This window comes from Haliaeetus leucocephalus, unplaced genomic scaffold (assembly GCF_000737465.1).
Source record: "Haliaeetus leucocephalus isolate CR32 unplaced genomic scaffold, Haliaeetus_leucocephalus-4.0 Scaffold172, whole genome shotgun sequence".
NCBI classification, from domain to species: Eukaryota; Metazoa; Chordata; class Aves; order Accipitriformes; family Accipitridae; genus Haliaeetus; species Haliaeetus leucocephalus.
In genome coordinates, this window is record NW_010972608.1 from 973,569 (window position 1) to 996,725 (window position 23,157).

The window sequence follows — 23,157 nt, forward strand, 5'->3', positions numbered from 1 at the left end:
GCTGTTAATTTTTTTATTTGCTGAAGTAATATTGCTGACTTAGAATCTGAGTAATATTTGGACAGTCAATAAGGCCAGGAAAGAGCGATAGTGTGCTCCATGTTGCTGAAAAAAAACAAGAAAGGTTTTATATTTCATCCTCACTTTGAAAAAGAAGTTTGCATTTTGCATTCCTGAGGCCACAAAGGCTTTATCTTCTCCCTATTCAGTAACTGAGACAGATTGCAAGGCTAAAGCCATTTTGACTGTTCAGAAGTACTCATACCGCATGCAACAAATAACCCTAGAAAGGGTGATAGAAATAGGTTTACTAGTGGTAAACAGCTCAAAATAGCTGAGGAGACATTAAAATTACAAAAAAAAAAATCAAACAAGCAAATATCGTTTCTCAATCGTATGTGTTCATGTAAAAAAAGATGAGGTAACCCATTGTGATTCATTGAAAAAAATATGCTAAAAACCATTCTAAAAGCAGGTTTCCCATGTTTTCTAGATGGTGAAACTAAGCTTTATATGGTCATCTTATATTGCATATATTAAAATGTCAAGGTGGTCTTTCTTAAAATATAGAGAGACGTGAAAAAGGTAGAGTGCAGAATACATGAAAAAAGCTTTAGTTGTAAAAGTTGCTCAGTTATGGCCATGGACAGTAATAATTATATGAGAAAACTTTGCAACACATCAGCAAGGACTGACCATGTGCCAGCTACTGACCAAATGGCTGCCAAATGAACTGAAACACTTCTTCAGCTTTCACAGTGAGGTTCCAGCTATTGAGATCTACAAGAAGTTGAATTTATTCCATGTAGGAGGAGAGAGCTGAATGCTCTATTTCCTCTTCTGCTGTTAACAAAAAATAAAATAGCTAAAGAGTTCTAGTCACGTTTACTGGTCAGTGCAGAGATGGACCTCCTCTGCTATCTCTGGGACCATTCCAGATCTACAGCAGCTTTCCTGAATGATCAGTTTATTTCTGTCTCTTACAGTGCTTTCCCCCATGTAATGGCATCTGAATAATTTCAGTAAAAAAGGCCTATGTAACAGACCTTTAAAGCACTGTGAGGACAATCTATGAAATATCTTTGTGTTACATTTTGAGGTATTCAGTAGAGTTCAGTGTCTTACTGCAACTGAGAGATCAGTTTTTAGGAACACAGAAATACTGTGGAGAATATGCTAATCAGTGTTCATTGATACACACATATATTAAGTTTATTTATACGTGAGTCCTGTATTTTGTCCTAGCTGGATATTAATCACTCAATAAGGCACAAGAAAAAGCTGGTTTTTTGAACTGTCCAGTCTCTACAGGTCTTAAACACACTCTTTTTCACCTTAAATCTAATGAGCAACTCTAAAATGAGTATGCAGACTAGACAAACTGTGGTTTAGGAAAGCCTGAAAATGTACAGCAGCTCTTGGCATCTGAACCTGAAAGACAGATCTCTAGTGCTGAAATCAACACTTTTTTGCAAGACTGAGTCTTCTGCTTTAGAAATAGGTACAAATATATACACAGTAGCCATCAGAGCCACAAGGTTGAATTTACCTCTGTGGTCAGGTGATATGACTGATGGTGTTTGTTATCTGTCTCTCATTCTGAGGGCTGAGGAAAGTGGGAATTTAAACCAATACTGGCTGTAGTTTCAGACACTGCAGACCATCAGAAGTCAGTAGAGATTGCAGTAGTTAGTCTTTGCTCTAGTAAGAGCTTTAGGTACATAATTAATGGTATCAGGTGGATGTAAAAGCTTTCTTCATGTTCATATATATGCATCTGACTGGGGCTGTCCATCACTTTGGCAAAGCCAAAGATCTGGGACAAAAATACCTGGAACCTAGAAAAAATACAAAATCTAGCCTACAGCTCTATCAAAACAGATAAAATAACTAATGTCACCACAAAATTCTCTGATGCACAAGCTTCTCAGTATCCACTCTAGTATCTATTAACAAGAGAGGGGATATCTAATTGTCTCCTTAAGAGCACCTAAGAGAGAAGTTACTTTAACTGGTGCGAAGAGGATCCAAAACCATTCTAATAACTGAAGGGTTTATATTCACTTTGTACCAGTGTAAATAACCATGAAGGTCACTGTTTTATGAATTGGGCTTGGTATGTCCTTAGGATAAGGCAAAAATAAACCCACTGCTGCAAGAGAAAACACACTGCAGTGAAGGAGACAGAAGACGCTGCAGTGAAACACGAACACAGAAAAAGGGAATGGAATTAAATGGAGTCAGATTTACCTTTTCACCTTTGGATCCCTTGAGACCACGGACACCATCAGCTCCCTAAAGAAAGAATATAAAGGATTACCCACATGTATATATTAAAAAAAGGGATGGGGGAAGGAATCCAGTAGTTAAATCTTACCTTTACACCACGAGGACCTGGATAGCCAATTGGACCCTGAGGACCTGGAGGGCCCTAAAATATATTGGAGTAAAGAAACTTTGTTTGTACAGTACTTGGTTAGCAAGCAGTTCTCTTCTGAATTTAATCCTTGTTCTTTCATTATAATGCAGCAGTTTTGTGTGAGACATCAAAATAACAGCGGGCTGCCTGCCACTAAGAAAAGTCATGGCATCACAAAGCACCCTTCAATGTCACTATAAAACTATTAATAGAATTATGAACTTGGTTCTACTTGTGTATTTGGGAAACTATCCACATTACAAATTATCTGAAACAATGGTAATTGGAAAATGTAACAAACAAACAAACAAAAAGATGCCAATTAGAAATCAGTGGTGTCTTACTGGAGAAAATTTATGAGTTAATTATGATGATGATGCAAGTCAAAAGTAGAGATTAAAATAATGACAATAATAAAAATCACAGTCTTTAAAAAAAAAAGAGATTCCAAACCTGAAAGCTAAATGGCTCATGGTGCTATCAATACTGACTGGTGTCTGGATGCTGTTATTTATGGTTTGCTGAGCATTTTAAAGATGCTTAACTTCGATACTATGCAATCTGATGGCAGTGTCTAAAGAAACTGAGTTCTGTAAACACTGGAAGTAAGGAAGCCTGGAAACATACATATCTGTGTCTGAGGCTGAGCTGCTTTATTGATACTCCTATGCCTGAGATGGACAGATAACAAAATCTTTTCCTAATGGGTCCATTGATAAGGTCTTTTTCTCCTTTCTAACTGTCTTTTCACAAAATCTTTAGACTGTTAGCATCTCTGAGAAATAAAATTTTCAATCAAATTTGGCTGAAATTGATCAGTAAATTCAAAAGACATAAGGAAAAACTGACAGATGGTCACACACCTGTACATTCAAAACATAAATGCTCTGTGTAAACTTTATTTTCTTAAGAATTCAGGATAAAATCTACAAGCCTCTAACAGATAAGAACATTTTGGACAAAGAATAATATGCTGCTGTCAGTGGAATTGTACTTTCTGAAATGTCCTATTCATTCATTCATTCATCCTACTTATTCAGAATACAACCTTTTAGTATTGCTACTGAAATCAGTACTGCAACTGAAACTGATTTCAGGTGCTATAAAGGGTGATATTCTGGATAAATAAGGGTCAATATTGAGCAAGCAGAACACTTTAAAGAGCCCCAAGACCCTTCATATCTTCATAAAGAAATAAAGAAATTACTTTTCACTGCCACTGACTTTAGGTCACCTAAAAAATACAAGGTATATGCATGCATTTGTAAATCTTGAAAAACCGAGGTTCTGAAGAACCCTAGTGGGTACTTTATACAATGGAATTGTAAACTCAAACTATTTGCAAGTTACTTTTATGAAATGTATGCAACTTTTATTGATTGCTTTTCTGTCAACTCCACAATCAGTTTTACTTTAAGAGAGTAATCTCTATATTATTTAGAATCTCTATAATATCTAGAATATAATATGTTTGTCTGCACACAGAGGCTTTGAAAGTGTGATGGGTTTTCTATTATCTTCCTAAATAGTTCTTCGAGAAACAAATGTGTCATAAAGCTGAAGAACTGCCAAAGGTTTTCTTGAAAGCTATGTAAATAAATGGAAAGTTTTAAAACTCACCAATGCTCCTTTATCTCCAGACTGACCCTCTTTGCCAGGATGACCCTGATTTAAGAGAAATGTATCCGATTTGGAAAATACTCATTGTAGTGACATTGTATTATAAAACCACAATTATTTAAACACTTGAATTTCAGGTCACTAATCACCTTCTTCTGTGTTAGGGCACACACACACAAAACTTTGAGGAAAGATTTTCCTTTCAATACAAAGGAAAAGCTGGACAATAGTTATGTTAATATTCATGTTTTCAGGAATATCCTGATCACCTTTTCTTTTAATGTTTCAGCAGTAAGAGGTTTTTCATGCAAAACACTCTTAAATTTGATTTTGAAGCAAGCAGGGTGATTAATATTACAGCATGAAGACATTCCTAAAATTATTTAAAATATTATGGAATTTATTGCAAAAGCCAATAGAAGGTTGATATAGTTTTAACATTCTATGTCTTTGTTTTAAACTGTGACTTGCTTTTAAAACAAAATATATTTACGTCTTAGTGTTTGTTCTATATCACTGATGTTAATACTGCAGCGCTCAAAACATTAACTGATCCATTGTTTTTCTTTCTTACAATATTTACACTAAAATGCTGCAAAATTTAAAGGCAATTTAATGAACTAAAGATTAATAGAAGATTATTGCTTATGTGAATCAGTCAGGAATCCTTTTTCTATTTATGTTCATCAGACTTATTAGAGGAGCACAGTAAATCTCTAGTTTTGCCAAGCATGTGGTCCCAAATATCATGTAGCCAGTTACTAAAACCATTCATGTGTAGGTGTCATTGACATCCCAAAATGTTTTCAGTGTGTCAAATATGATATGACTTTGATGTGGCTCTTATATGACAAAACCCTGGAGCTTATATTCAATTTTCTGGTCTTGGAAAACAGTTTAAAATATGTTCTCTATTAAAAGAATGATTAAAATAAAAAGTATTTGATACTTCCTTACCAGTGATTGGTAATTTTCCTTTAAAGAGTTTGTCTTACTAACATTGAATATTTGTTATTTGGTTTTTAAAACATATGTATGTCAGTTGTTTAGTCCTAATCTGCCAGAATATGCTTTCTTGTGCACAAAATTTTAAATCTCCATCCAGTATCAGAGGTCTCTATAACATTAAATGACTTCAAAAATACTGCTATTAAAGAGCATATTTGTATCCCTTTAGATTTCCACTAATTCCAGTATAATATACCACTTTTAAAAATGTCTCACCTTCAAAATAGAAGGACATTTCCCCACATAGAAGTGAAATGAAGTAGCTAGCAAGAATTTTCCTGATCTCCTGAAAAAATGGTCTTGAGCTTGCACTTGATCTTAACACAGATATCATGGGAGCAGTTACAAAGCTCATTGCAGTCAGGAAGGTACTGCTCACTACCTTCAATCATAGTGTAATTCTGTGGTTGTAAATAGGTCTTGTCAATTCGAATAGACTTAGTTTAACCCGCCTCTCCTGCCCTTCTTCTGAACAAATCTACATGTGCATGAGAGAGATCATTTTGGGTAGGTGTACTGGGTCTGGCTGGGATGGAGTTAATTTTCTTCATAGCAGCCCATATGGCACTGTGTTTTGGATTTGTGACTAAAACTGTGTTGGTAACACACCAGTGTTTTTGCTATTACTGAGCAGTGCTTGTACAGCGTGGAGGTTTTCTCTTTGTCCCATTCTAACCCCTCAGTGAGTAGGCTGGGGGTGAGCAAGAAGCTGGGAGGGGACACAGCTGGGACAGCTGTCCCAAATTGACCAGAGGGATATTCCAGACCATATGATGGCATACTCAGCAATAAAAGCTCAGGGAAAGGAGAAGGAAGGAGGGGACATTCACGGTTATGGTGTTTGTCTTCCCAAGTAAACCTTATGCATGCTGAAGCCCAACTTTCCAGCAAGCGGCTAGCCATCTGCCTGCAGATTGGGAGTAGTGAATGAATTCTTTATTTTGCTCTGCTTGTGTGCATAGCTTTGCTCCACTTATTAAGCTGTTGCTACCTCAACCAGTGAGTTTTCTTGCTTTTGATCTTCTGATTCTCTCCCCATCCCACTGTGGGAGGAGGGAGTGAGTGATGGGGTAGGTGCTTAGCTGCTGACTGGGATCAACCCACCACAGTAGGGATGTATATCAGCTACAGAGTTGTGCTAACACCTGATTATCTCTTACAGCATTTCCCCCCTGCTTTTAAGGTTTAACAAGATGCCAATTTTAAAATAATGTTTATGTTTAGAAATTAATATGCAGAAAAGGATAAGGGGGAAAGTTCAAATGTTTAGACAATGATTCAAGACATAGACTTCCAGCTGGACTATCATTGCACATTTAACGTTCTCCTTGAAAATGGCACTTTGGTGGGTAAAAGAGAGATTGTGAGAGCCCTGGGTACAGTTCTGTATTTGTAATATAAGCATCTATGCAGTGAAACTGCTGCAGTCTGTTCTGTTGTTCTTATCCTAGGTAAACCCTGCTGAAGGTCAGGTTTAAGAAATGCAGATTTGACCTAAAAGAAAAATTGCAAGGGAAAATGGCATGGGGAAGAGAGAGATGGTCTGAGAAGACACACTGACTGTCTAATGGCTCTTCATGGTATAAAAAGATGATGTTTTTGATGCAAGAAAACTAGTGTATATGCATGTCATTATGAACAATGATTTCATTTCAGTTTAATGCCTGAAGTGTAAACAATGCTACTCAGGTGGTTACACTCTCTGTTCATCTGAGTGAATGCACCCTCAGAGCTAAGCTGAATTCCTTAGCAATCACAAGATTCTAAACCTTGGCTTAGGTCTGTCCCAGTGTAGAAAATGAAAGCAGCAGCCCAAATGTGTAATATGCATCTTAGGTCAGGAAGCAGAGAAAGATCTAGTCTATTCTATGTTTCCTCAGAGAACAAGTGGTGAGCATTTTTACAGATGATTTGCTTTACCATACTGACATATTAGGACTACAGTGAAACAGCATCTGTCCCTTTGTGTGTCATTTAGGTTATTTACACATCCCTGCAGATGTTTCAGATGCATTTCACCACCTGGGACCACATTTTAAAAGCGCACAGCCATTTTTAGCAGCTGCTTCAAAAATGTAATACTCTTAGTTTTAACAGCTCAAATGATACAGGGGTTTTAGATGGATTTTATGTTGTTGCCAGCTAGGACTACCAGTGCTTTTACTCTCCGTTTTCTTTTTGCAACACAAGTATCCAGAAATATTTATTACTTGATAAAAGTATTTAAACATTCAAGGGATGAAATATTTGGTTACTTACAGGAGGCCCATCAGAACCAGGAAGGCCGGGAAGGCCAGGCTTGCCTTGAGGTCCCTAAATGCAGTAACAGAGACACATCTTAAGAACAATAATGAACATTCTATCATTTTCTAGGATGATGGAGGATCACTATTATGCCTTAAACCAGCAAACTACCCTAAACCTTTTTAGTATTTTTAAAACAACTGGTGAACCTACCCCAGGTGTAGAGTAGCTATAAAGAAAATAATAATAATTTTAAAAAAAAAAACAGGAAAGAAAAACTAACCCCCCTCCCCACCCATATCCAATACACTTCACTTTAAGAGCTAAGGATATAAAATGTAGTTATACCTAAATCCCTTGATATGGATATCAGGGATAAACCAAAAATATAACAAAACTAAACCAACAAAGATACTGTCGTACAATATGTAAGCTCAAGGCCAGTTCTTACAATCTTTAGCCAACACAAATCACACATATTTTTCAATGAGATGCTTGCCTGAGAACAGGCTTCAGGAATTATCCCCTGAACATGCACACACACAACACAAGGTGGGGGAGAATTCTCCAGCATACAAAATTACCTATTAATTAGAATTTCAGGAATAAAAGGATTCACCATATGAAAGAAACCAACAAGATCAAGAGGCAAAGAGTATGGGTTACAACACTCCAGCACTCATAGCTGAAAGGCATGGTACATCTTTGTGAAAGCCTCTGGAATGTGCGTATTGTGGACTTAGCCCATTTTGCTGGAATACTACTTCTTAGGCACACAGACAGGTAAAAAGCATGTATATTGTTTCCTAAAATCTCCTTCAATTTCTCCTAAAGTATATACTAAACAGTGAAGAGGAGCAAAATCAAAGAAGAATCAATAGAGCAGGAATTCAGCAAAAAGGGTAGAAAAGTAAAATTAGTGTAAAATTCAACAGTGACATTTTTTAAATTAACAGAAGACATGTTTCAAACCACAAGAATGTGTACAAACAGATCAAGAAAAAAACACCAAGTGACACTACAGTATGCCAATTACACTGCAGAGTTATGTCAAAATATAATCCTTGAAAAAAGACAACAAAACAAAAAAGAGATTAATAAAAATAATTTTCACAGCTTGCTGTGAAATTAATTAACATACAGGTACACACTGTTTAATATTGTAGATGGGATTTGGAAGCTCATAACAGAAAATTAATCCAAAATAAAGGGAGGAAATTACATTTGTGAAAAAGTGTATACGAGAGGAAAGCCAGGCCTCCATTGGTTATTCATTTACTTGATGATTTCAGGAAGATCTGCTAATTTTTATATCTTAGGTTACTATTCTGTAAAACATAGCAACGCCGTTAAGCACATAAGCAAGGTTGTTGCACAGAACTGTGAAATACCAGAATAATGCTGTAACTTACTTTTTCACCAGGAGGTCCAATAGGACCTTGCGGACCAGGAAGCCCCTATTAAAAAGAGACCAGTGTGAGAAACCAGGGAGAACAATATACATACATTCACCCTACTAAAGGTCCCTCATTAATCTGTTTAAACACACTGGTAAATATAAGTGGCCTTTTTTCCCTCCTTACGAGTTAGATCAGGAGTTTTGTGTGAGCCTTTTGCACAAGCCACTATTCTGGCAGTAGGTCTGTAACAAGATCCTATTCAGAACCCTCCTCCAGGTGTGGCCGTTCCTGCTGCATTCCAGGAACACTGAATGAGTCATTTTTCTCCTGAATGAAAAATCCCTCTGAAAGCTTACTTGAAAACTCTGCTCCCACTGCCCTCGGCACATTTGCAGCATTATTTATAAAATCCTTGAAGCTTTATCAGTTTTGCACATGAAAAGCTAACCTTTTAGTAATTTCCATTTATTCAACATTTGCTGCACATTGCATCGTATTTATTGGGAGTTATTTTACACTTACTTGTGGGCCTGGAATTCCTTGCTGACCAGGAGGTCCTGGTTCCCCTTGAGGACCCTACCATGCAAAAAAAATAGCAGGGCATTAGGTTTGCATTTCTGCACTACAGATCTTCATTGTCAGGACTAAAAGGAATACAAACTCATCTTTGTTCCTTCCTCTTTAAAGGTTACTACCAACTTTCTACCCAGTATGATATTTTGTCATGTTAATGAATATCATGGCCTTTTATTTAATAGACAATAACAGCCCACACATAGGACCTAAGCACTGGAGTCCATGGTGCTAAAGGAGCTTGAGAGAAAGCGTGGTTAGGCCTTTTGGCTGAAGACTAAGTAACAGAAGGCTTCTCTTTTCTATGTAAAATCATGATGAATCTGAATATTTTGACAGAAAAGTTTAATTAAATGGAAGGGATGGCATAGTGGCAGGGACAAGAGAATGTGGAAAGGATGCTTAGAATCCACTCCCTTTTTAATTCCCCACTTACTTACTCACCATGTTTCCTTTTGGGCCTGAAGGTCCATCAACACCTGCAATGCCCTACAACAAACAATATAAACATGAGCAACTTTCAGTGAACTTGCCATTTTTCTTCTGGAAACTGCAAATACAAAACAGTTCATACGTACAGGTTGTCCAGGGGGACCAGGTGTACCTCTGGGGCCCAGTAATCCCCGTGGACCCTGCAAGAGAAGCAACACTTATTAACACCTGCATGATTATTTCTGGACAGAGAGGCCCAGGAGCAGGACTGGGCAAGGAATGTAATAAGGAGTAGGAAGGATGAAGGGAAGACAGGATGGAGGTTGAGGGAAAAAAGAAAGAAAGGAAGAAAGGAAAAAATTCACTGATAACAGATTCTCCTGAAGGCCACCATACATCTGAACAGGATGTCAGTGGAACGGCAAGCTTTGATTTAGCCACTGTGTAGTCATTTCCGAGAAAGGTAGGAGATAACTAGTTATATTTCCTGGTGCAGAACATTGGCACAGCATCTTCCACTAAAGTTTCAGCTGTGTCTTGCCTGAAGGTCTGACCTGAATAGCAGCATACACATTTGTATTCCTGTCTTTAGAAAACATGATGGTCTGTCATACTCTATATTACTATTCTAAGTGTAAAACAGTGCTTTTATCTGTAGTAAAGATCTAATAAATAATTAAAAATTACTAATACTTTTATTATAATAAATGCAAGGCATTCTGGAAACCAAAATCAGATTTGTTCCTCTTGCCCCTAAAAAATTCCACAAACGACCAAGGGCCATTCTCCTAAATAAGGCAAGCAAGATTTGGTCTATAACATAATCTTTTGGATTTATACTATGTAGATGAATATTAGTTTTCATCATTTGTGTCATCATTCATGTCATGCTGCTAAAGTACGCAGGACTGAGTCTCTAGTCTCCTCATGTATGATACAGTCGCAAATCACTAAGACTCTGATGCTGTAGCAACTTCTTCCTACTTTGCGAATAGGCAGCAGTATATCATACATTTAGGGTAAAACTCCCCTTTCTGAGGCTTGATTTCTTGCCTGCAATGCAGAACTCTGCTCTGCAGTGACAGCACCTGCAGAATTCCAACTGACAGCAGTGGAAATTCTGTATGTGAAACAAGTGTAAAAATACACAATGAAGCACAGTAGTGTGGAAAAAGAGGAGAAGCCAGGCCTTATTTTCTAATAAATAAATGTTTCAAAAACATTTTCAAAGCAACATGGACTTGGTTATATTCCTATGTATCAAGGTCTGCAGTGACTGATTTTACACAATAAGATAAGAAATAGCCTTTGTGATTCTGGAAGTTGTGTATATTTGGCTGGATTTGTCCCTGACTTACTTCTAACGCTGTAATTAGTGTTTCACCCCTAACAAAACTGTTCATTTGTTTGCTTTTCAGCCAGAATCAGTTTTCTCTCTATACACACACATGCAGTAATTTGTATACCTGGAATTCAGAACAGTTCAAGAGAAAGGAAAAAAATCTGAGAATGCCTTTTGTTTGTAACAGAAACAGAAGAATAAGAAAGCATTGCTTACAGCTTCACCTGGGAGACCTCTTGGTCCAACTTCCCCATCTTCTCCCTGTTTTTGTACAAAAGAAATAGAAGTTTTAGAAAAAAAGAACATGTATCATGACCATATTCCCATTACATGAGGATTGACTCCAGATTTTACTGTGTAAATAGCAACTTACTCTTGATCCATCTTCACCAGGTAAGCCAGGAGGTCCCTGTGGGCCACGGTCTCCCTGTAGAATGAGGGAAGTCATTAAAATAATACATCTGTTGCTGAAAATAATAATGGATGGGAAGGGAAATTGAAACAAATGTGTTAGCTGAAGTCTGATGTGTCAAAACATGTCTTGACACAATAATACAAATCTGTAGGTTATAGTATTCAGTAAAGGCTTTTATAACATTGGTATCAAAACAAATGAACATTATTGAAACAATGAACTATTTGTGTTTGTAAAATTTCACTCTGTAACTGTTCTTGGCCCCAGAACATACACAAACTACTGCTACAAAAGGCAGTTACCCACATTCTCTTTTGTCTCACTGGCACCTTCCCCCTTCCCCTACACAATGTATTACTGTCACTAAAATAAGGCATGTGTACTGAGGTCAGAAGTAAATAAACCAATTGCTGGGCCCTGGAAAACACATAGTGAAGTTCACTAACCACCTTTCAGAACCACGCACCCTGGCACCAGTCACTGAGAGCCTTGGGACTGATCTGTCTGAGGCTTTGGAAGGCAGCCAGACTTCTACACTTCCCCTCAGACCTTGGGGCTTTTCAAGTCTATATATGCAGATCCTCAGTAGATTCTGGACCACACTTTTAGGATTTATTTTTCTTTCCCCATTTCTAAAGAGAACTAGTGTGCTACATAGCTCAAACATCACTGACTGACCTCTTTCTGGGCAGCAGGTTTTTAGACTGTAGCTTCCTTCTGGCACTGGACAACAACCAAGTATTCATGCTGTTCTCCTTAATTTTATCAGTGTCTCCAAGGAGCCTGACCACTGCTGTGGATCCTAGCAGAGATATATGGAGTCACTTTTTAGTGGCTCCATTCTTTACTCTTTTCAAACTTTCCTAGGGAATTTTAGGTAACTTGCTCTCTTATTGCAGATATCTAAATATTAGGGATGTCAGGATTTTATTCTACTGCCTTTCTGTTCTCTGTAAGTTGGAGTTGTCAAAGGAGAGAAAATGAAATGCTATGAACTGCACTTTCATACCTGTAAGATGAATTAATACAGCGGTTTCTATATTTTGCTAAGTTTTGGAACTACTCAATGTGATCTGCTGCTAGACCATGTGTTTTTCTACATGCTAAATGACACTCCTGAAAGATGACATATGAGACATATGATCTATGCTCTGGCTTCCAATTAATATCCAGGTGAAGATTGACTTAAGCTTTCAAATATTGAAATAGTTCATCCCCTCAAGGGCTACTCTTCTTGTCTTGCAATCACATGGCACTTAGAGTTAGATTAGGAGCTTGTATTCAGTGTACTAGTATTGTCATGCAGTAAGAACAAAACTTCCTATCATTATCAGCATTCTCAGTTATTCAATTCTCTAATACGTTCCTTCAAATGTTCTCTTAAAGCCTGATTTTTTTTCCTTAGTGTCATGGTTTAACCCCAGCCAGCAACTAAGCACCACGCAGCCACTCACTCACTTCCCCCCCACCCAGTGAGACAGGGGAGACAATCAGGAAAAAAATGTAAGACTCATGGATTGAGATAAGAACAGTTTAATTGAACAGAAAGGAAGAAAATAATAATGATAATAATAATAACAACAATAATAAAATGGCAATAATAATAATGAAAGGATTGTAATATACAAAACAAGTGATGCACAATGCAACTGCTCACCACTTGCTGACCAATGCCTAGTCAGCTCCCGAGCGGCAATCCTCCCCCCGCCCCCCTTTCCCCAGCCAACTTCCCCCTGGTTTATATACTGGGCACGACATCACATGGTATGGAATACCCCTTTGGCCAGTTTGGGTCAGCTGTCCTGGCTGCATCCCTGCCCAGCTTCTTGTGCCCCTCCAGCCTTCTTGCTGGCTGGGCATGAGAAGCTGAAAAATCCTGGACTTAGTCTAAACACTACTTAGCAATGACTAAAAAGATCAGTGTGTTATCAACATTCTTCTCATATTAAATCCAAAACATAACACTATACCTAGACCAGCTATGAGACAGAAAATTAACTCTATCCCAGCGCAAACCAGGACACTTAGACCTTTTGTTTTAGTATATACTGTCTTGCTTTTATACTGGAGAAGGGTCATGCATCTAGTAAATCTAAATAAGAAAAGTTCAAAGTGTTTGATGGAGGCATAACCTCACAGAGACATCCAACTTGCCACTCATAGTTCAAATATGACTAATTCTAAAAGTACTCCTAAAGCTTCTACTCTAAAGTTATGGGTTTTCAACATCAATTATCTTACAGTTGAAACATAACTACGACAGAAAAAGTGTTTCTTTGTCTTTCTCTGCTCTTTATTGCAAGCCAAAGAGAACTGAATATTTGCATTATGTGCTGTCAGTATATATGAATCTGAAAAGCTACACCTATCTGACCTGGCTTTGAATTGAGCTGCTTTCAGAAAGATCATAGTTTGTACTTTTACAGAAGATTTCCATAGAAACACGAGAATGCAGTGATTTTTAAATAGTGGAATGAAAGAAATGATGAAAAGAAGTCATTATTTTCATTACTATTTTGCAAATTTCAACCCAAATTGATTCTTCTATTTTAGCTTTTTAAAATTTGTTTAGGAAATATGAAACAAATAGAATATTTGCAAAAAAAAAAAAAAATTAACTTCTTTATGACTTGGAAGTCTCCACAGACAGACAATTCTAGTATTCCAGGTTGGAAAGCAGACACACATTCCCTGACTGAATCAATTTCTGCTCAGCCTTCAAGTGTAGTGGCAAGAGCTTAATGTCTAGCCCCCTCTGCTGGTCACCTGCCAATCAAGCTGGATTTCAATTAAGTGATGCACTGATTGCTTTACACTCTAAGAAAAAGGGGATGATGAAAGAGGATCAAGACATTTCTGTATGACACTAGAAGTTCTTTTCCTACTGCAAACAAAACTCAAAAGAGTATCCTTAGATGCTATTACAAAGAACTACATCACAGGCCAGTAGCCAACACAGTTGAGATTTTCTGGGAAGCAGAAGGGTGAAAGCTATAATCATTCCTTGGTCATCAAGCTTTAGTACATATGGGAGTGGTTCTGCTGACATTCCCACACACTGTTTCTTTTGTTGGTGCATTGCACTTACCAGGACAACAGTAAGGGGGGTACATTCAGTAGAGTATGCTGTTACTAGCATCTACATTTGGGGTATAATTTCAAGCAGAAATCCCCTGCTGTGATTATTTCTATGCTTTGTAGGGAAAGATGCAGTCTCATCCTATAGATTGGTATGACATAAGGAGCAAGAACATTAGTTGTTTTAAATATTACTTTGTTTTCATAATTTATTGACCTGACTCTGATCTTTCTTTAAGCTGCAGTTGTTGGAATAAGCCATACTAAACAATTCAGTTTGCAATTCAAATATTCAAATGCATTTTTTGAGCAAGCTTTTCAGCAGATTAAAATCTGTGATGCTCCTGACACAGAAACTTCAAGCGAAATTCCTTTTCCTGTTACTATTTCCTTTAACAATCACTTTAAATCCAACAGGCAAATCCCTTAACTAAGAAAAATTAGAGGAAAACCTAGCTGAAGATGCGATCTGAATTGTGAAAATATATTTAAATCATTAATATATATATATGAATTGCTGTCTGTTGATTGATATTACTAAAATATTTCATAAGGAATATATTACCTGCCAATACAGATATTACTCTGTTGCATGAAAAGCTGACACTCTGTTTTAACTTTCCCCATAGTCCTTAGTGCTATTCTTAATGAATAGTGCATTATTTCTGTGACAGTATCAATTTGTTGTTGTACAAATATACATGTTTTTCTTACCCTGTTACCTTTGTCACCAGGGAGTCCAGGAAGACCATCAAATCCTCTGTCACCCTAGGAAAGAAGAAATCACAGCTTTAGTAAATGACTATTACATTCTGTATTACTCTGAATAAACTGTGCTTTGCCTCTGAAAGTTAATTTCTACCCTTCCTTATATGTACACTTTTGTTATTGAATGAAACACATGAAAGGGAGCACATAGATCAAATTCACAAAATTTTCATCTATGCATTAAAGCAAGAGAAGATGCCACACCAGCTTTTTCACTGTGCTGCAATTATGCTATTTATAAAAAGAAGTCTACATTGAAATGAAAAGCTTTATTCTAGCTGCACTTTGCTGTTGCAAAACTGACTTTACTATTACTGATACTCTGTAAGTAGAAACTGACTCAGAGAGATAGGAATCATGCCCCAAGAATCAAGTTACTTCAATGTCAGACTACTAGCCATTACCATTAATTACCATATTTTAAATGGATGATTCATTCTCAGCTCTTGCATCTGACCGAGCTATCTGAAACCTCAGTATTTTCACTTGAAAGAAGAATTTGGGGTTGGCCTGGAAGAAACTGTGGTACCTACATAAAATCTATCTAGCCCATTCCAAGACTGAAATAAAGCCTCAGGTCTCATTATTATTTACCTTTGCTCCAGGTTCTCCTGGCATTCCTCTGGCACCATCGGCTCCAGGACGTCCCTGAAAAAACCCAAAGGGGCAAACATTTTAAAATGCAGTGGAATCAGTTAATATTTAAAAATATTTAAATAGAAACTATTTACCCAGAGCAGGATTGGTCCATATGCTACCTACCCTTTTGCCAGCTTTTCCACTTGGACCAGGGGCACCTTGAACACCACGAGGACCCTGAATTTAAAGAGTGTAATTCTTAGAATCACATGTATGTCAGCAAAAAGCTAGTTAAACATCTCACCTCAAGAACAAGATAAGATTTTTTTTTAACACAAAGCTGCATTTTTTCCCAGGAGATGGATTCTGGTTTCCAAATTCCTATTAGTTTTAATAGAACATGGGCATCTAAACTGGCCTTAGCACTTACCAATTTTAATGCTAGTTTTCATGAGATGACACTATACATGGCATAACTGGTCCTTTTAACATAAAAGCTTCTTACATTATTTTCATGGCTTTGAAGACCTCAGTCCCGTGGTTTGAAAACCCTTCTTCCTCTCATGCCAAAATTATTTTAGTCACATAATAATTATTTGATGAAAACTAAAGAGTGCTTATTTCCGATCCCTAATTCATACACAAACGTGAGTTGTGCTGGTAAACACCTCACGTGCTGTCTTAGCTTTACACAGCACAGTTTTAACTAGAGGGAGACCAAATTACCCCAAACTGCAAAGCCTAATTCCACTTTTCAAACACATGTAACTTTCACTGACAACTGCGTGGGCATATGTGTCTGTGGAAGCTTTCTCATCCCCCATCCAAATGCATCTTCTTCAGGTGAAAATAGCAATGGTAAGGACTAGCCATCCAAAAATAATGAGTAGGAAGAGACAAAATACTAAAAATGTAAGTAAGCAAACTGGAAGACTGACTAGCTGTTCAGAGTGCTTTTTTGGTTAATTGCTTTATTTTTCTTCTGCAAATATCCATGTGGAGTTTTAAAACAGGCACTTAATAATGTAGCAAATCCATGATACCACTTGAGATCTGGCAAAAGTATTGTTCCAGAGACTCCTATCATGATTTCTCATGATTTCTTTAAGAATCCCCCATTACTTTTAGGTTTAAGCTGAAAGATTTTAATGGGTTTCAGTGCTCTTTAACATCACTGCACAGGAGCTGATATAATAGTAAGCTGAGAAGAAAAGCATGCACTGATTCCTAAAGAGTTATTCTTGCTATGTCACGTCTTTCCTGAAAATACCCTGTTTAATTACCGACTAAATTAACCTCTCTCACCTTATGAGATTTAATAAGATCAGAGCCCGAGGTCATACAATTGCAGACTGACGTATGATTATTTAACAGAGAAAAGAGCCTGAAGTGACAATATTAAAACAAGTTTTCAAGTGATGACACTCTACATGTGATAATTATTCTTTGTTATATAAAAATTGTTACTTTCATATTTCAAAATGAACAATCAAGCTATTGCATTTAATGAGGATAGTACTGTAAAAGCTATTTTTCTTCAATTGCACATGGAAAGCATATCATTGATTGATTTCTTCTAAGTGATATGAATGGATTTTCTTAAAGATAAACTCATTCAAACATAACAGGCAATATTATTGTACCTGGGGACCTGGTTCACCACTTTCACCCTTAGCACCTGCTGCTCCGGGTCCACCCTTGATGAAAAAAAGCAAAACATATTGTTTAAGTATACAAAAAACTCTTTAAATGAATAAGTTATTTTCTATTTCTATACAGTAATTATGGGGAGAAAAAACAAACAATCCCCTATTTACTAAGGTGTGTGAATTCACCATTTGAATCTGCAGATATACCCTGATATATCATTGTCTAGACACTGGGCCTAACTATGCCAAAAATCTTTCTATTAGCAAAGAAAACTCCAATTGATTTGCATAGGATCAAATATAACCCTTTGTTCTATATTAATATTTGAGAGCTAAAGATGAGCACAGTAAGAACATAAGTAAGGAAAATGGGAGTGCATCCGCTGTAGGGAAGGCAACAGAAATGAAAGCCACCTCTTTTTACGTTTATCTATTTCTGTTGTACAGAAAATAACGGCCTCAGAGTTCAGTCAAAAAATGACTACAGTCAATGAAAAATACAGTCTAATCTTGTAATGAACTTCAGCAATGTTTTAATCAAGTTTTTTGTGCATCTGGCCCTGAAGAAGTGAAAAAATCTATGTAACTGCATCTCTTTACTATCATTAAATGATGACACAGATTTTCAGAGTAAGTTTTACTCATAAACAGACCTAAACAAGATCTTCATCCAGGGTAAGATACTGTACATGGAATCTGGGGCAGAACTAGTCAAAGTAAGTTTGTGTTTTATTAATAGTGGTCTCACAAAAATAGACAAAACAAAACAGAAAATTTCAACATGCTCACATAGAATACAGGCTCAGGGCAGGAACATACTGGAGTTTACTATTATGAGCAAAAGAATTTTTGCATTTCTGACGTCTGAAACAGGTCATGACCAAATGTATGTATTTAATATGAAACAAATCTTGCAGGCCTTAGAAAACTGATAATCCTCCTATATTCACCATAGTGACCATTCAAAGAAAGAAGTGGTCTCTTGGCTTGGCTTAGTGCTGAGTCTGGCATCCTGGAGTCGAAAGATTCCAACTGACCTTGCAGGTATTGTATCAAATCCTAAGCAAATTGAAAATCAGATCCCAAGCTGGTACTGGCAGTGGAGATAACAGTGGCTTTGGTAGGTGGTGACTGTCTGTTTGGGTTTCCCTGATGTAAGCTCTGCTTTTAATTAATATAATTGATTACACTTAATATCTGTAAGGCAGAAATTTATTTTTTATGCTATGTTAATTAAGCATGTGAACTCCAGACTCAGTTGAAGCTAGACCAGGGCTTTGACACTGCTATGTTTAAGACTTTTAATAACTGATACGTTTCTAAATGTATCTTATTGGCTACTAACATAATTTAACAAAATACAATTCATATTAAGAGTAAAAGCTCCGACTATTTCATTCTTAAAATAAGCTGGGCACACAAACAATTGACAGACCAAGAATCTGTAGCTGCTTCTGGAACTGTAGGCCGAAAATGTTGCCAGGTCAGAGAGCTGGATTTCTAGAGCCTCCTAGTGGCTTAGAAGCAAAAGAACTATTAATATTCATTTGGTGGACTTTGCATACAGAAATTCATGAAGGCTTTTAAAACATGAAAGCATGAGTATAAGGCCAGGTTATACCTCAGCTAAAGGTATACAGCCCAAATTATAGGTCATATTATACCAGTCTTTACAGATATATTCCTTGCTTACAGCAGTTCTATAGTTATTTTGTCTGTACAGACTGAATCTTATCCTGCAGGTCTCTTGGTTCAAATACACTGCTGGAAATAGTGTATTAGTTTGTTCAATAGACCCAACATGTTTGACTCTTTGTAAGTATTGCATACCTAATCATGATCAAACAGGAGTCTGTGAGCCAAACTGCTTGGTAGCAACTATTTACTTTGGAAGAATCACTCTAGAAAAGAATTGCTCTTGTACAGGTCTGCTTAAAAATACAAGTCCAGTAATTTCAGTTTCTAAGGTCCAAGTGAGATTCTGGTGTGATATTTAGCTAAAATTCACCTGAGAACAGTAAATGTCATCTAGATAAAAAGACTGGGTTAATGATACTAGCCAGTTTGGAGCACAGCATAATCTGAAACAGATTTTTTGATGCTATATGAAGATGAGGCAAAGCACTACAAAGCCAACCGAGAATAAAACTTACAACAGCTTTAGTATCACGTAGCTTTCAAGAGTCACTGAAGAGAACATTAAGCTGCCAGGATAAGGGAAGAACATGATCCAGAGTATTCCTTATGCTCCCTAAAATATTCCTTCCACAGTATGAAATTATCTTATGTTGCCCTGGGTTTTCTTTGTTAATAAAAGTGGTCACTGGAGTGAATAGCAGCAAGAGTCATTGAGGCAACCTTTCAGTTGCATTGTACTGCTGTAGTTATACACAATGAAATGGACAGTAACCTGGCCAGTATTTTCTGTTGGTAATAGTAGGATGCTATACTCATGTTTGTCCATCTGCCTCTCCTGCTTTCAAACTAACAGACACTGTACATTAAGGAGGGTGAGGATGAGAGGGAAAAAGAGGAGGTTGGAAGGGGAGGACTTGGCTGTTACTGTTCAGCTATGGGCTGTTGCTGAAGCATCAAATTAAAGAAGGAAAGAAGCACAGAAGGGGAAGGAACCATATTTCTTATACTACAGTCCTACCACTTCTAAGTTATGACCAAATCTCCACATCTGCAATGAGTGGAAGGAAACTACTTTGGAGGAAAATGCTATTGCATTCTGAGGCGAGGATAAAACCAGGTGGCCTCCAGCAACTTCTGTTCCTGTCTTCTATGTAGGCTGCTGTAGTTGTGACTGGCATATCTCTGCAGTTACTTTTTCTTCACACAATAAACCAATAGGAACTTGCTTCATCCTTTTCTTTTGGTTACCCAGCAATCACTTGGTTTCATTTCTCAATAGCAGAATTGTATTCTCGTCTGTGTTTTACAACTAGATGCTTGTCTGATCTAATGAAAAATGCTAACATCACTCTTTGTGTTCATCACCACAATGACAATATAAATAAAAATTATGGCAGACATAGACCAAAATTTAAGAGGCCAAATATTTGCCAACCTAGCTGTGCCATCACAGTAGACAAAATAACAGTTTCCAAATTAAGTGGATCTTTCAAACATAGATGCTGTACTAACTGTAGAAGAGAATTTCACTCTACATCAGAAGATAAATACAACCACCTGGGAGAAAGTTAGAAAAGACTAGTCTTCTACAAAGCTTACGATCTTGGCTGCAGCATTTTTTTATTTTGTATCATGGTACAGATGCTTTATAACAGCTTTTTGAAAGATGGTGAATACTAAATTATGCCATTTAGTAGACTATTGAGTCTGAAAATTATCCACTTCCTAAAAGAGGAAATTGCAATTGCAAGATTGTTCAGGTGGTTTTGGCTTGCTGAAATTCCTACCTGGTTTTATTCTTTCATTGTGAGTATTGTCCTTTTAAAGTGTTTGTAGGGATTACAGAAGCAAATGTATTTGTGATCAAAAAGTTGTTTCACATGTTATCAGAAAAACTGTTTTGTTCTACGTATAGACTTTGTACAAATATTAAGCTTTTTTAACATCCACAGGGCCATTTTCCAGATCATTCGGTATTAGCAGTCAAGACAAATTCAGGACTTTTCAGGATTTTTTCAGGATTTTTCATAAAAAAAAGACAATTCTTTTAGAAATCTGTATGGCTTTTAATTGCTTATAGGAATGCCTCTTAAGAACTTTCCACATTCAGCTTAAATAGTGAGCCAAGGTCAGTCTTCACACTCTCGCTTTAGTATCTCCTTCTGTAGAGTTTCATATTTACCACAAGAAATTTTATAAATATTATTATGGAGATGACTGACTGTAGAGGCATATGTAATTATTTATGTAAAACTATTCTCTAGTTTTGTAAGTCTACCAGTGTGCTCTATCCAAACACCCCAAAATCTACAATAAAAACCGATTTAGTATTCAGGTTGCATAGCAGACCTTGAATAAGAATACAAATTATGGCTTTAACTGTATCAGTATCTTTTCAAGTAAAATAAGTACAAATACAGAGGTGTAGGCAAGGCCAGAATGAGACCCATGGACTTGCGTTACTGTGTTCTTAAACCTGTGCCCCTGTTTTGTTTACATACCACAGGACCTGGTCTTCCAGTGAGTCCCATGGGACCAGGTGGACCTCTCATTGCAATCTGAGAAAACAAACAGAACAAAACAACAGGTATCAAGAAAAAGCTGCCAGCCAACATACAAATTCTATATTAATACAATTTCATAATGCATTAGCAAATAGCCCCTATCATTGATTCAGTTGTCAATAAGGATAAGTACTGTGATGAGATGATGCTTAGAGCTCTTTACTTCACATCCTGCATGATATAAATTGAAATTTTTTTGGAGCTGTACCCTTGTGGCAGTTTTGTTTGCAGGCTCCTTGTGCTCACCCTAGCTTGCTGAAGAATAGCTTGTGCTTGAGCTTCCTGGGCTGAGATTGTTGGGCCCTTCTCACCATCTCCACCAAAGCGGAACTGCAAGTATCAAAACAAGAAAAGGATTCAGAATTTATCAAATTAAAACTATACTTGTTATTTGCTGCAACTGTGTAAACCACTTCAAAGACACAGGGTCTCAGACTTTAGTTCATTCCACGAAGTTCAGAAGACTGCTGCATTGAGGCCACTGGATCCAGCATGAATACTAAATAATTGGTAATAGTTTAGAACTGAAGTGCAAATCTAATCCCTTATGAGCAAACATTTTCTTGATTTCATAGGATTTTGGTTTTCATTTTGTTTGCTGCTTTGTTTGTTTCAAAAAGAGGCCAAAATAGACTAATTGTCTGCAAAACCTCATTAAAAATATGTATCAAAATTAATTAATTCTCCCTACATTAGTAGCTACCCACAGAAAAATGCAATTCAATTTAAGGCAGACTTCAATTTGAAAAATGTTTGGTATCTAAAATGAAACAGTTTTGTGTCATTTCTGACAATTTCAAAATAAATGACAGAATAAATTTAAGTACTCATTCCTGCACTCCTGGACTGTTATTGTTCATGAAGCTGCTAGCAGAAGTTTTGCAACGTTGCAGAGACACTAAGCTGCAACAAGAAGCTTGGCTTTCCAAAGGTAGGGCATAGGCACACTGGATATCAGGACCATGAATCTTTCATTGCCCACAACAGTTTGTACAGTTTGCCTACGCCCAGAGTTGGCACGATAACTGAGGTCTTTCTCCTGCAGTCATATTACTATCAGAATGGAAGGATTTTTTTGGAAAGTGATGGAAAACTTACTGCTTTAAGCCCCCACAAATGAGCACCTGACTTTTTCTAAAATGAGAACTATCAAGACTTCTATCATTTGAAAGGAGGCCAGGTGGTTTGTAGGGATCTTCATAACGTGGAATCAACCACATTTTCAAAATATTTTTCCAAGGAAAAATGCCTAAATTCATTGTCTTGCATCTATTGAAAGGGTGAATGCATTTTGATGTATTCATGATGATAGAGCCACACATCCCACAAAAGGTGTCTCCCACATGTTACTTGGTGTTTTGAATGTATCTCCATGACAAGGCAGTTTGGCACTGCCAGATTCAATTCCACATCTACTCCTTTATACCA

The 23,157-nt window shown here is 37.0% G+C and overlaps 1 protein-coding gene across 1 annotated transcript in view; it reads right to left on the reverse strand.

Moving 5' to 3' along the window:
- Positions 1-23,157, reverse strand: part of COL11A1 (collagen, type XI, alpha 1) — a 163,784-nt gene that overhangs the window by 77,606 nt on the left and 63,021 nt on the right. Inside the window, exons 13-28 of the mRNA XM_010563636.1 lie at positions 21,976-22,059; positions 21,667-21,723; positions 17,522-17,575; positions 16,062-16,115; positions 15,894-15,947; positions 15,246-15,299; positions 11,412-11,465; positions 11,255-11,299; positions 9,843-9,896; positions 9,709-9,753; positions 9,214-9,267; positions 8,704-8,748; positions 7,307-7,360; positions 4,040-4,084; positions 2,378-2,431; positions 2,251-2,295 (exon numbers count right to left, since the gene is read on the reverse strand). Of these exons, the coding sequence (XP_010561938.1) occupies positions 2,251-2,295; positions 2,378-2,431; positions 4,040-4,084; positions 7,307-7,360; positions 8,704-8,748; positions 9,214-9,267; positions 9,709-9,753; positions 9,843-9,896; positions 11,255-11,299; positions 11,412-11,465; positions 15,246-15,299; positions 15,894-15,947; positions 16,062-16,115; positions 17,522-17,575; positions 21,667-21,723; positions 21,976-22,059 (852 nt within the window). The remainder of the gene's footprint in view (positions 1-2,250; positions 2,296-2,377; positions 2,432-4,039; positions 4,085-7,306; positions 7,361-8,703; positions 8,749-9,213; positions 9,268-9,708; positions 9,754-9,842; positions 9,897-11,254; positions 11,300-11,411; positions 11,466-15,245; positions 15,300-15,893; positions 15,948-16,061; positions 16,116-17,521; positions 17,576-21,666; positions 21,724-21,975; positions 22,060-23,157) is intronic.